The sequence below is a fragment of the Camelina sativa genome, chromosome 14 (assembly GCF_000633955.1).
Source record: "Camelina sativa cultivar DH55 chromosome 14, Cs, whole genome shotgun sequence".
Classification (NCBI taxonomy): Eukaryota; Viridiplantae; Streptophyta; class Magnoliopsida; order Brassicales; family Brassicaceae; genus Camelina; species Camelina sativa.
In genome coordinates, this window is record NC_025698.1 from 13,345,659 (window position 1) to 13,358,682 (window position 13,024).

Genomic DNA, 13,024 nt, shown 5'->3' on the forward strand with positions numbered 1-13,024 from the left:
AAGATCAGAAGACGCGTCTCAGAGGCATCGATGCTCAGAAAGCCAATATTGCCGCTGGTAAAGCCGTGGCTCGGATCCTTCGTTCTTCTCTTGGACCTAAAGGAATGGACAAAATGCTTCAGGGACCTGACGGAGACATCACTATCAGTTCGTTTCTCCCTTTTTTTTAGATTTCTTCATATCTGCTTTTTGGATTTGTTTAGTTTTCGTTCTTGTATGCTTGAAATAGAGTTTACTACTGTCGATGCAGTAGTTTGATAGAAATGGATCCATCTAGGTTTATGAAAATCGATTCGCTATGTCTGTGAGCTTGCTTAGTTCAGTGAAATTGCTATTGAATCTCACAGTTCGGAGCATTTTGATTAATGTATACTGTGTTGTGGTCATGGAGCTCATTTAACTTATCAGTTTTGCAAAGATACGGATATTGTTAACACTAGTTGCTACTTTTTCATGTGAAGCATTTGGTTTGTTTTTCTGTTTGATTAACTAATGCTGTATCGTGCTTATAACCTAGCTGTTGTTTTGTTGTTCTCTAGCAAACGATGGTGCAACTATCTTGGAGCAAATGGATGTTGACAACCAGATTGCAAAGCTAATGGTGGAACTGTCGCGGAGTCAGGATTATGAAATTGGTGATGGTACAACAGGTGTTGTTGTCATGGCTGGTGCATTGCTGGAGCAAGCTGAACGTCAATTAGATAGAGGAATTCATCCTATCCGTATTGCTGAAGGATATGAAATGGCTTCTAGAGTGGCAGTTGAGCATTTGGAGCGTATTGCTCAGAAGTTTGAATTCGACATTAATAATTTTGAGCCCCTCGTTCAAACATGCATGACAACTCTGTCCTCGAAGATGTAATAATCCTTTTCAATATAGTTGCTGCTTATTTTGGTTTTTTGGTTTGTAGGATATTGTCCTAACTTTTTCTTGTTGCTCATTGCTGCAGTGTGAATCGATGCAAGCGTAGCTTAGCTGAGATTGCTGTTAAAGCGGTTCTTGCGGTTGCTGATTTAGAGAGGAGGGATGTTAATTTAGATCTGATCAAAGTAGAAGGTAAAGTCGGGGGAAAGTTGGAGGACACCGAGCTTATATATGGAATTTTGATTGACAAAGACATGAGTCATCCACAAATGCCAAAGCATATTGAAGATGCGCACATTGCCATTTTGACTTGCCCCTTTGAGCCACCGAAGCCTAAGACTAAGCATAAGGTGGACATTGACACTGTGGAGAAGTTTGAGACTTTGCGGAAACAAGAGCAGCAATATTTCGATGAGATGGTTCAGAAGTGCAAGGTAGGTTTTAATATGTAAATATTTTTTGTTGTCATTTGGATGTTGAGTGAGCCACTGGAGAAGTGCTTTTGACAATAATGATTAGTACCGGAATGCATTTCTTATGTATTATACTTATGTTTTAATATTTCCAGGATGTTGGTGCTACACTAGTAATTTGCCAATGGGGATTCGATGATGAGGCAAACCATCTATTGATGCACAGGAATTTGCCTGCAGTCAGATGGGTCGGGGGTGTTGAATTAGAACTTATTGCAATAGCCACAGGTAATTATATTACTCAAAGCATTTACTGCTAGTGTTTTTATCGGTTATGCAGAGCTGATAAGATAATTTGCCTTTATGTAGGCGGTAGAATTGTTCCACGATTCCAGGAGTTGACACCAGAGAAGTTAGGGAAGGTATTATTTACTTTCAGTAGGTGTTGCCAGTAAAATGAATGGAATGTGTTATATGTTTTAAACAGACCATTGAATCTCCACATTTCCTGATATGTTCAGGCCGGTGTGGTTCGTGAAAAATCCTTTGGCACAACAAAGGAACGAATGCTGTATATTGAGCACTGTGCGAACTCAAAAGCTGTCACTGTTTTCATCCGTGGAGGTACTTAGTTTTTTCTTTTATAATTATTAACAACTCTGTTTTGACATTTGAATAGCTGATGAGAGATAACAGCTATGTATGGAATCTAATGTGCTTGTATAATTGATTGTTCTAACAATTTGTTACGGGATATGGTTTAGGTAACAAAATGATGATAGAAGAAACGAAGCGTAGTATCCACGATGCTCTGTGTGTGGCTAGGAATCTCATCCGCAACAAATCAATTGTATATGGAGGTGGTGCAGCTGAAATCGCATGCTCACTTGCAGTTGATGCAGCTGCTGATAAATACCCTGGTGTTGAGCAGGTATAAGATTATTTTTTCTCTCTGTCTTTGATTCTGAAGTGAATCATTTGTTTCACAAAATCTTAACGCTGATGTATAAATACTTTACCTATTTGCAGTATGCAATTAGAGCATTTGCAGAAGCTTTGGACTCTGTCCCTATGGCTCTTGCAGAGAACAGTGGATTACAGCCCATTGAGACACTCTCTGCGGTTAAATCTCAGCAAATTAAGGTAAGTGACTGATAAGCTTATTATCCATTTCCATTGACTTGTTTGGTGACTCAACAAAATTTGGCTTTTGGTGAACAGGAGAATATCCCCTTCTATGGGATAGATTGCAATGACGTGGGAACAAACGATATGAGGGAGCAAAATGTGTTTGAAACATTGATCGGGAAACAACAGCAGATTCTGCTTGCAACACAAGTCGTCAAGATGATTCTGAAGATCGATGACGTCATCTCCAATTCTGAATACTGATGTGTTGTTACCATTGTAGAACCCTTTGGCTTGGGTGTTTTTGTTTGCTTTTCTGTTAGCGTTCGGCACTCTTGAACATCATTATCCTTTGTTTCCCTTTAGTTTTGCAAGATTTTTGTTTAAGAACATCGCCCTAGAGATTGAAACTCTCCTTGCTCCCATTTTCTTGTCAATTTGATCACAAATGACTAGAGATGAGCACATGTCTTGCAATGTTGTTCAGATTTTTCTTTTATATTCGTATTAAAGCAAAACCAGTGAAGATAAACGTAGTTCTGCGTATACATAAAAAATATAAGGCAAATGAACCAACGTTTCTATGACTTAAAAAACCCATTCCCTAGTGTCATTGTACACAAATTCTAACCCTTAAACAGACCAATGTTCCCACTCTTGAGATCTATAAACTCCGAACTGTTGCAGAGGGGATTAAAAGGCCGAATACTATGGTTCCTCTTGTCTTATTCAAGTCTCAATTCCTCTTCCTGTGTTTGGTCTTTCAACGCAAAAACAAAGAGTCTTGATGAGGAGTGTTTATCTCTTCTATGTTTCATGAGAATGGTGTTGTTCTATATCATGGTCAACGCCGAATTTCCCATTTGTAGTCTCGTCCTTTTGAATGGATGGCTTCCCATTCACAGTGACAGTGCCATCAGTTGTTTCTTCCACTGCAGAAAGTTTGGTGTTTTCCTTATCTCCTTCAGGGACAGCGGCTGTATCAGATATTCCATCTTGTTCTAGTACTTTGTTCGTATTCTGATTTAATAGAGCTGCTTCAGCTTTCAGCCTCGCCTCTTCTTTTTCTCGACGTCTCTTTGCTTCTTCCTCTTTGAGCAACCTAAACCTGGGAATCACATGGACGCGTCAGTAAAAAACAGAGTATCTAGTAACGAATGATGACACATTTCAGTAACATTTAGTACCTTTCACCAGGCTTGGGCCCTTCTGGCGTCAGTTTTTCACCACCCTTCTCTCTTGGCATTTTCATTTCTGAAACAGACTTCTGAACCAGCGTTTCTGAAATCGACTTCTCAACTTTTTGAGTTTTATCTTCCTTTGTGACCAAATTAGCGAACTTCTCCACCGGATTCTTGGCACCACCATATTTTTGAAGCCATACTTGCTGTGCAGTACTCAAAATGTTGTTGGTCAACCTACAAAAGCACTTTTCAAGCTAAGAAGTTGAAACCCCACGGGAAAAAAACAAAATTAGTTGCTGCTGCTCACCAATAAAGACTTAAACCAGAAGGAACTGATAGTGCAAAATAGCCAATCATCAGCGGAAGAAGCTTTGCCACTGCTTGTGAGCTCTTCATGGCTGGATCATTACTCTGAGGAAAGGATTCGTCATTGGTTGAATTAGTTAACTAATTGTTCAAGCTAGAGGAAACTACTAATAAGACTATCACATATTCCAGAAGATGCTATACCTGCGAGGACTGCATGATCTGAATGGAGAGGTACTGAGAGAAGACGAGCAATAGAGGTAAGACGAGATATGCCAATGTATCTGGCCATCCGAGAGGTGGGTTTCCCTCCTGAAAAATAAAATGGACATTTGTAGACATCAGCAATGAGGTCCGACTACTCTCCCTTCAAGTCCTCTTCAATCAGTTTTATATGCTTAAAAAATTAAAGTTAATAAAAGTGTTAACAAAAGGGAGGAGTGTAGGTAAGATTCCATATTCGAAATATCTACACCACTTACTATCGAGTTTCAAGATTGATACTTACAATGAAAGGGAACAGCCATGAGATTCCACTGCCATTTTGTCTTGCAGCAACAGTTGTTGGACCAGCAAGAGAAGGAATCCAGAAAAATCCTTCCGTTAAGAGCCCCTTAATGTTAGAACCAAGCATCCAACAACTTGTCAGAACACAGTCTCGAGGCACTTACAGAAACAAAGAACATAGTTTGTTCCAGGTACCTCATCCGCAACGTTTGAAAGGGCTCTATATAACCCAATCCAGACGGGTATTGTGGCTAGTGTGGGAAGGCTGCCTAACAGATAAAATGAAAATAATATAGCTTAACCAAAAATGTTGTCTCAAATGGAAAAATCACATGTTCAAACAGTTGTCTCAAATGGAAAAACAAATGAGAATCTGAAGCAACAAACTGTACCTGCAAGGGGATTTATTCCAGCAAGTTTATACAATCTGGCAGTTTCAAGCTGAATTCTCTCCTGCAACGATGAACACAAAAACAGAAAGCTCATTTTTTTAATAAGAGGGCTACTACATTCATCGACTTAAAGCTAAATAATATCCACAATGATGGAACCAATAGCAGCAATACACTTGCTCCTACATTTTCCTTACATCCCTCAACTCAAAAATTGATGTAACATGACATAGAAAGGCATGAGGAAAAAAGACAGTGTCGAAGGGTTTTCACCTGATCACCAGCGTACCGTTCTTGAATAGCCTTAATTTGAGGCGTCAAAGATTTCATAGCCATAGCAGATTCAACCTATATAAAAAAAAAACCACCATTTCAATAACAACAACTAACAATTGTGTCTTGTCTTAGCAAGTTATATAGAAGAAATCAATGTAAAAAAACCTGTTTTTTCGTCAATGGGAACGTAGCAGCCTTCACAAGCACAGTCAATAGAATGATAGCGAAACCATATGAATAAGGAACATTTACAGTTGATAACCCATCTTTCAAAACCTGCAAAATTCAATTCAAATCCAATTTAAACAGCACATAAAAAATTCATTCTTTCTAAAGACGAAGAAGAAAGTAAAAAAGAGAAAACTTTTTTGAATACCTTGAGAATAGTTTCCATGTAATTGGCTATACCAGAGAACCAATCATTGGTCTTGGTGGCAGAATTAGTAGTGCCAGCGACAGATTCAAAGGTTTCAGAGGACGAAACGGCGGCATCAGCGATCGTGTAGAGAAGATTCTCGGCATGGTCCTTGATGAAATCGAGAGAGTCACCTGGGTCAGGGAACGAACCTGGTCTGAACCCGAATTGAGCTACGAGAGTCCGATAACGATACGAGGAAGACGAAGACGGTGAGTGGGTGAAACGGGAGCGGCGGAAGTGGAGGACTTTGCCTGTGGAGAAAGAAGATAAGAGGGTAAGGCTCGTCGCGGGCTTTAGGGATATGGAAGAAGCCATCATCATCTCTAGAGAGACGAAGAAGGTATGAGAGAGTTTTTTAGGGTTTTTGGTTTAGAAGAAAGGATTTGGATTTTGTTGTTGTGTTGTGTTGTGTTGTAACTTGTGTTCTTAGCTTCGCGTCTCAGTGCGACCGACTGGGAGAGAAGTGGAACAAAACAAAACTTTGTTTTTCTGATTTTCTTATATATATATATATGTATATATATTTTTTATATATAAAAAAAAAACACAAAGTATAGGCATTTGCCATTTGGAGGTCAATTTTATGGGAAATACAGTATGTTTTTTTTAATAAAAATTCTCAATTTTCAGTTATGATCCCAAAAAGAAAGAAATATCCAATTTTAGGATGATTTAATGTATTTCGTTCAAAAAAAAAAAAAAAGTTAGAGGATGATTTAATGTATTGATCAAATTTAGCAAAATATTTTAACTGCTTCCAACCGAATCAACTCTTATGTCATTGTCATTCATCTTTGCCAAAATGCCAAACGATTGTTGCTCCGACTGGTTTACTTCAGAATTAGTGGTGCCACAATTTTTTTTGGGAGGAATTCTATGAGAGATATCCAAACATTAGGAAAAATAAAAACTAGTTGCGAGCATCAAACATCTCATGAATTAAGTTATGTTAGACATATGATGATGAAAATACTAAAAATAGTAAATAACATTTTCCCTTTGAGAGAATTACCTATGGTAATCCACTTTTGTTAATGATTAGTTATGCTAATCTCTTTTTATTTTTATTGTCAGACTAACTTACTTTTTGTGTAATACTTTTCATAATACCAAAAATGTCCTTTACCTTTTTTTCAAATGGAAAAAATATATGGTTCATAAAATTATTAAAATTAAATTCCAATATATAAATATTTATGAAAAAATATTAATTGTTTAAAACCTAATGTAATAGAATTAACCTTGAATCGACTTTCTTTATTTTCTATAACATAAGATCTCTTACGTCTTTCTCTTTTTTATTAGTTTATTGAATTTCTGGCTGAATTATTGTTAATTCTGAACCCATATCCTTCGATTATGTTTCTAGAATTCTCTGTTCTTGTTTAGATTGAAACTACTATTAATATATTTTAACTGCGTTTCATTAATAATTTTCAAAAATACCACTGAAAGGTAAAAGAGAGGTGGATACAATGGCTATTAAGAAATTTTTTTGAAATTACTACCAAACAAGTCTGCTAAAATTAATATTAGAGTTCTGCTACAATACACCATACTTTACTGAAGTCTATGAATCTCCGTAGACTCACTATAAATCTGCTTAATAAATTTTTGAAGTCTACCAAAAATACGAAGACTTAACAAAAGTCTAGATAACTCCACAGACTAACTATAAGTCTGCTTAATATTTTTTGAAGACTTAACTAAAGTCTATAGAACTCCGCAGACTATCTATAAGTCTGCTTAATATATTCTTGAAGTCTACCGAAAATACGAAGATTTAACCAAAAGTCTATAGAACTTCGCAGATTAGCTGTAAGTCTGCTTAATATATTATTGAAGTCTACCGAAAATAAGAAGACTTAACAAAAGTCTAGATTACTCTGCTTAATATATTTTTGAAGTCTACCAAAAATATGAAAACTTAACAAAAGTCTAGAATACTCTGCAGAATAACTATAAGTCTGCTTAATATATTTTTGAAGTCTACTGAAAATGCGAAGACTTAACTAAAGTCTAGATTACTCCGCAGATTAAATATAAGTCTCCTTAATATATTTTTGAAGTCTACCAAAATTGCGTAGACTTTATCGAAGTATATGAATCTCCGCAGACTAACTATAAGTCGGCTTACTATATTTTTGAAGTCTACCGAAAATCCGAAGACTTTACAAAAGTCTATGATTCTTTGCAGAGTAATTATAAGTCTGACTATATATTTTTGAAGTCTACCAAAAATGCGAAGACTTAAACAAAATTTATAGAGTTATGCAGACCTATAAGTCTGTTAAATTATATTTTTTGAAGTCTACAAAAAATTTACCAAGGATTTTTGAAGATTTTTCTTTTAAAAAATATTTCCATTTTCATTTGATTCCCTTATTAAATGATTTCCTTTATTAATTTTCGTTTTTCAATTATTTCCTTTTTAAAATTTTTGTTTTTAAATAATTTTCTGAATATTTAGTATTGTATGTGTGATTTTTACAATATTTATGTAGTTAAGAAGAAAAATGAGTAATATATGCAAGGGTAATAAGGTAAAAATGTGCTATACAAATATTTTAAAATCTTGATAGGTTATTTAGTTGTTTCTAATAAATTGTAGGTTATTGTAGCAAATCTCCCCTTTTCCTTTTAATATTTTGTTTGCAAATTAAAAAAAAATCACTTCTAATAATCAATAAATTAGGAAAAGTAAAAAGAAAAAGAACATATATGGGATAGGAGGGTTGATGATGGGATCAAGATGTTGTAGAAGTCGTTCGTCATTGCCCAGTATTCACTGTTGCATTCCCCATGTTGTTTCCCACATTCACTTGTACGTTTATATTCTGTTTGAGCGGTACTGCAACCATAAATTAAAAGTTTTATTATACATCAATCAATAATTTATAATAAAAATTATACCAGAAAATGCAAATAAATTCTATTTGATCAAGTAATAAGGTTTATTTAATGAATAATTAAATAAAAAATAGGAGGAAACAAACAAACATTCTGATTCGCGGTGGCGCTTGGGTTTGATGAAATAGTTCCAGGCACCCCAACCACTAGCTGCAAGAACCAACAACGACGGAAATGAAATACCAAGTGGTAATGCTAAGCTGTTGCTGCTTTTCTCCTCTTCGGACTTCCCTGAAGAGTCTTCTTCATACACACAAACACTTTCACATATTAGGAGACTCGAACCAGTTACCTCATATGAAAATCATTAAATTATTTGAATACTATTCATTTGATAACAATTGATCATAACATGATCATAATTAAAAATGACAATGTGGTTTATTTCTCCACTCTACAAAATTGTTTAAAACACGATTAACCAAAGTTAACTTCCCTTTATGCACATGTAAAAAGAAAAAATATTTTTGATTTTTCATTTTCTAAAGGGACCATAATTTGAAAAGTAAAAATAAATAATAATTACCGGATTTGCCTCCACCACCTCCGCCAGTGCTAGGGCTGCCACTACCACCGCCAGTGCTAGGGCTGCCACCACCGCCGCCAGTCTTAGGGCTGCTTCCACCGCCACCGCCAGTGCTAGGGCTGCTTCCACCACCACCGCCAGTGCTAGGGCTGCTTCCACCGCTCGTGCTTGTTGAATTCGTCCCGTTTCCACCACTATTGCTAATAACGTAGAGCTCGAGAGCGTTGATGAGTGGGTCCAAATTTGAGTCCGGTGTACCTTTAAATGTCAGATAAGGAAGCCTACTCGTCACCACACCCCTCAGAGAAGCTTGCATCACTGCCCCGAAAGGTGGCACAATTAGATTTAGACCCACTTGCTTGTTGTCATAGTAAACGTTAAAAGATCGCTTTTGGTCGGAACTAAGGCTTAGTGGTTCCGAGAAATAAATGACAATGTAAAATGTTAGTCCAGAAAAAGGTAGGGTTATATCATAGAAAGCCATGTCCTTCTTTGACCAAGATGTCCGAAGAACAATCTCTGGTGGTCTATTGTCAGCCCCTGTTGTGTTGATAGAAATGGCAGAACTTTTTAGATGTGTGACCGCAACCGTTGCCGGCTGCCACATTCTATCATAAGGATCAAACGGAGACCTATAGAAACGTAAGCTTACTAATTAACCATGTACTTATATCCAAAAAAAACTAACAAGGAATTAACCATATACTTCACGCAAATGTTTTTTTTTTTCATTTTTTTTCATTTTTTTGTTTTTTCTTATCAAGAAGGTAAGGAAAAAGTTATATTAGTCTCTACCCACCATATATATAAAATTGATTTTTGTTTGCCAGATATATAATTGATTTTCCAGTAATTATATATTGTATAAAACAAATTGTTAATCGCTAGATTAAAGTCCTATGATCATATTTATACATGTATTGTTTACCTTACTAATTCTTGGGCACCGTAGGCGGTCCTTTGCTGGAGAATGAAACCTTCCTTGGGACCAAGATCGGTATACATAGAGTCGTCCAACCTCCGTACTTCAATGGTAGACACAAAAGGGTGCTCGTTCAAAAGCGTACGGACAAAGCAAACACTGGTATTCCCGCTCTCAGGAATAAATATCGCTTCCGATCGAGTACCGCCGACGAATGTCGTTGTGATGACGGAATCTCTATGTTTTCCATCATAAACGACATCGAACCTCGGAGCCTTGGATTCTTTATTGTAGTCTCCGTAGTTGAATCTCGTCCTAACTAACACTTTCCCACCTTTATCCACCGGAATGTTGGAGTAACAGTTAGTATCTCCCGTAGGAAAATACCGGAGTGTGGTTAGAGAATCATCCGTTTTGATTAAAGGTGCATATTTAGACGTCAAACCGGTGTTTACGAAGTCTGTGTCTCCCACCCACGTTCTGTTGTCCGCGTCAACGTGAGAACTTGATGATCCACAGTCTATGCTTATGTCTGAAACCAATCCACAACAAACTCAATCAGAAGTATAACGTAAGTTGAAGAACACTAGAAAATACCAATTGTCCAAAAAAAAAAATCGGAAGTATAACGTAAGTTTAATAACTAACCGGCTGCATTCGAAAGAAATATGATGGAAAAACTGAGGAGAAGGCAAATAAAAGAAGCTTGAGCCATGTTTGATTCTTCCATAACCGAGAGACAAAAGTGTATTTTCATGCGCTTATTTATACGTGCATGCTCTATATTAGTGGAAGGTATTATTCTTTTTACCCCTAGATTCTAAAGAAAACATTAGAAACCCCCATAAACCTTTCCAATTGATCTAATACATTCCTGCGTAGAATAGAAAGTAACATAATTCGGAATCCCGAATATAATATTTTTCATAGTCATGGCAATTTTTTATTTGCGTTACCAAAATGTCTTTAGAAAGCAAACACTATGTATAATTAAAAGATACAATATCTATATTTGATATGATCAAAACGTGGATCGAGGTAATGACACAAAATGGCACATTTTTGTAGACGAAATAATTCGATGACAACAAAGTAAGACCAGGTTCTAAAATCCAATTGTTGGTAAAGGAATGTTCAAAGTGATTATATATAGAGTGGTTGACTTAGTTCGTTAGGTCATAGACGTTCGATGAGTTGTCCGTCGTCGAAGGGGTCAATCATACGTGATGTGGTACCGACTAAACCAACAACGTTGGCAATTAGTTACAATAATTTGTTCGGCAGCTTTTTATGCTAGTATAAAAACAAACAGTATAATAACACTTTCTTTGAGTATTGGCACTAAATGGCATTTTATAACAAATCCGTACTTAAATCTTACTTAAAAAGTCTACCTTAATATATTTGACTTCAAATTAAAACTTGTTTAACCGTTTGGCTAATTTTATTATCTACATGGCATCTTAACCTTTATAGTATTTTTTTAAAGAAAATTATTGTTATTCATTTTAACATAAAATATTTTACAAAACTTTGTTTTGGATATATTGCGTAGATATAATTTTGCTTCTCCCTTAGATTAATTATATTATGTATAGAGAGAGCAACTTGAACAACAAGAAATATATTGTGGCATTAATTATATGGCATAGCAAATGCCAGAAAACTGCTTTTACGTAAGAATTTCGAAAATCTAGGAGAACATTCAGAATATATAATTAAATAAGATATTATATTTATCAAAAACAATTGAAAATGATGAGAACGGAAATGATCACTTTCCCACTTTGCAGTTTTACACCAAATTGGTAATCTCTAGTAAATGAGCAATTGAGCTGCATGATACTTAAGCAAATTAACGGTTAAGATTAAAAGCTGCCTATACACACTTTCTAAATCCCTCTCATTATGATTGTTTGTTAAGTCTTAATAATCTTCACATAACCAATCATTACCATTAGACAAGTGTCGCGCGTCTACGTTAGCTGAAAAATTCTCAATTTGCCTTGCCTTCTAGGACACCTTTCTCTTCCCACTACAACAAAATAACTCCATTGTCACATAATATTCCGTCACAATAATTTTTTTTCATCACAATAAAAATATTATTACGAATCTGTGACGATTGGTGAATGATTACAATACACTAGTCACAAATTTTTTTTAGTCACTAAAACGTCACACGAATTGCGACTAACTCATACGTATCTATTTCTTCACCAAATGTAATGATTTGTAAAGGTATCTAAAATGTCACAATTGCTTACTAAAATTATCGTCCCAAATACGTTTTATTTCATGACCGAAATCACGTATCAAGTTAGTCACTGTTTACGACGCCGCTGTAGTCTCAAAACGTCACATTTAGTGACCTGTAAAATATCACTTGCCCGTCACAACTACTAACTAAGAACATTTATCAAAGACCGTCATTTATTATGACAAAATTTAGTCTCAAAACCGTAATGCAATTTGTTACTATTATTACATTATAATGTTTAGCTCATGACGACCAACCAGTAGTATCAAAATAGTTACAATTAATGATCCAAACCATCCTCTCCTATTTTTCTTAATATTATATTTTACTAAATTATTGTCACAATAATAATTAAATAAGCTGTATATTAATAATTATAAAAAATATATAATAAAATAACTTATTCATTTATAAATTAAAGTAAACAAAACCAATATGAGAAGCCTATTATGAATAAACAAAACAAAACTTAGTTAAATAGCAACTCCATGAAAACTTGTGGAGACATAGATGTTTTCAAGTGGTTGGAGACATTTCTCGAGGAGGAAATTGTCATCATGACTCTTTTTCAATTTATTTACAAGTTCTTCAACTCTGTGGATTAATGTTCTCACTTCTTCTTCAGTAGGTTGTGGGAAGACATATGAATCATCCAAAGATATAGAAATTCCATTTTGCATTGACTAGTCCAAATACACGGCTTGTTTTCATATTTCAGCAATCTATAAAAAAACACAAGTATATGAACATTGATATATATTTTCAAACTCAAATAAAAATAGTAAATTTTTAACTCATCAAAAAATATGTAGCTGTGCATAATTCAGTCTATAAATATTACCTTATTTTTCTCCTTTTGGGTTAGACTATCTATTGCCAAACCCTCACCGTTTGAAGACTATCTCTATGACAAGTGT

At 35.3% G+C, this 13,024-nt stretch overlaps 3 protein-coding genes across 6 annotated transcripts in view; 1 reads left to right on the top strand and 2 right to left on the bottom strand.

Moving 5' to 3' along the window:
• The window catches only part of LOC104741314 (T-complex protein 1 subunit epsilon), a 4,282-nt gene extending 1,451 nt beyond the window's left edge, over nucleotides 1-2,831 (top strand). The window contains exons 2-10 of one of the 2 annotated variants that reach the window (XM_010462145.2): nucleotides 58-147; nucleotides 540-858; nucleotides 951-1,299; nucleotides 1,434-1,566; nucleotides 1,648-1,700; nucleotides 1,800-1,902; nucleotides 2,043-2,209; nucleotides 2,308-2,421; nucleotides 2,500-2,831. In XM_010462145.2, the coding sequence (XP_010460447.1) occupies nucleotides 58-147; nucleotides 540-858; nucleotides 951-1,299; nucleotides 1,434-1,566; nucleotides 1,648-1,700; nucleotides 1,800-1,902; nucleotides 2,043-2,209; nucleotides 2,308-2,421; nucleotides 2,500-2,670 (1,499 nt within the window). In that variant the 3' untranslated portion in view covers nucleotides 2,671-2,831. The remainder of the gene's footprint in view (nucleotides 1-57; nucleotides 148-539; nucleotides 859-950; nucleotides 1,300-1,433; nucleotides 1,567-1,647; nucleotides 1,701-1,799; nucleotides 1,903-2,042; nucleotides 2,210-2,307; nucleotides 2,422-2,499) is intronic. The other variant, XM_010462146.2, reaches the window with a different exon arrangement.
• Nucleotides 2,884-5,967, bottom strand: LOC104741315 (ALBINO3-like protein 1, chloroplastic). Its single transcript, XM_010462147.2, has 10 exons — nucleotides 5,448-5,967; nucleotides 5,237-5,347; nucleotides 5,069-5,143; nucleotides 4,796-4,856; nucleotides 4,599-4,672; nucleotides 4,405-4,509; nucleotides 4,101-4,208; nucleotides 3,898-4,001; nucleotides 3,594-3,824; nucleotides 2,884-3,514 (listed from the first exon to the last, which is right to left on the bottom strand). The coding sequence occupies exons 1-10, from the start codon at nucleotides 5,808-5,810 to the stop codon at nucleotides 3,214-3,216; spliced, it is 1,533 nt and encodes a 510-aa protein (XP_010460449.1). The 5' UTR covers nucleotides 5,811-5,967; the 3' UTR covers nucleotides 2,884-3,213.
• Nucleotides 8,077-10,938, bottom strand: LOC104741316 (uncharacterized protein At1g24485-like). Of its 3 annotated transcripts, none has more exons than XM_019235691.1 (5): nucleotides 10,496-10,938; nucleotides 9,854-10,379; nucleotides 8,926-9,557; nucleotides 8,486-8,642; nucleotides 8,077-8,340 (listed from the first exon to the last, which is right to left on the bottom strand). In XM_019235691.1, exons 1-5 carry the CDS (start codon nucleotides 10,602-10,604, stop codon nucleotides 8,181-8,183), a joined length of 1,584 nt encoding a protein of 527 aa, XP_019091236.1. In that variant the 5' UTR covers nucleotides 10,605-10,938; the 3' UTR covers nucleotides 8,077-8,180. The 3 variants fall into 3 exon arrangements, with proteins under 3 accessions (XP_019091236.1, XP_010460451.1, XP_010460450.1); XM_010462149.1 differs by having other exon boundaries at nucleotides 8,211-8,340; nucleotides 8,490-8,639; XM_010462148.1 differs by having other exon boundaries at nucleotides 8,211-8,340; nucleotides 8,490-8,642.

What these genes read in the sequence shown, in the direction of transcription:
- LOC104741316 (XM_019235691.1), bottom strand. Translation starts at nt 10,604, where the DNA reads ATGAAAATACACTTTTGTCTCTCGGTTATGGAAGAATCAAACATGGCT. An exon ending in GGTGCCCAAGAATTAGTAAG is followed by an intron (nt 9,558 to 9,853) that starts GTAAACAATACA and finishes ACGTTTCTATAG; the next exon opens with GTCTCCGTTTGATCCTTATG. An exon ending in CACCGCGAATCAGAATGTTT is followed by an intron (nt 8,341 to 8,485) that starts GTTTGTTTCCTC and finishes TTATGGTTGCAG; the next exon opens with TACCGCTCAAACAGAATATA.
- LOC104741315 (XM_010462147.2), bottom strand. Translation starts at nt 5,810, where the DNA reads ATGATGATGGCTTCTTCCATATCCCTAAAGCCCGCGACGAGCCTTACC. An exon ending in AACGGTACGCTGGTGATCAG is followed by an intron (nt 4,857 to 5,068) that starts GTGAAAACCCTT and finishes TCATCGTTGCAG; the next exon opens with GAGAGAATTCAGCTTGAAAC. An exon ending in GGGCCCAAGCCTGGTGAAAG is followed by an intron (nt 3,515 to 3,593) that starts GTACTAAATGTT and finishes TGTGATTCCCAG; the next exon opens with GTTTAGGTTGCTCAAAGAGG.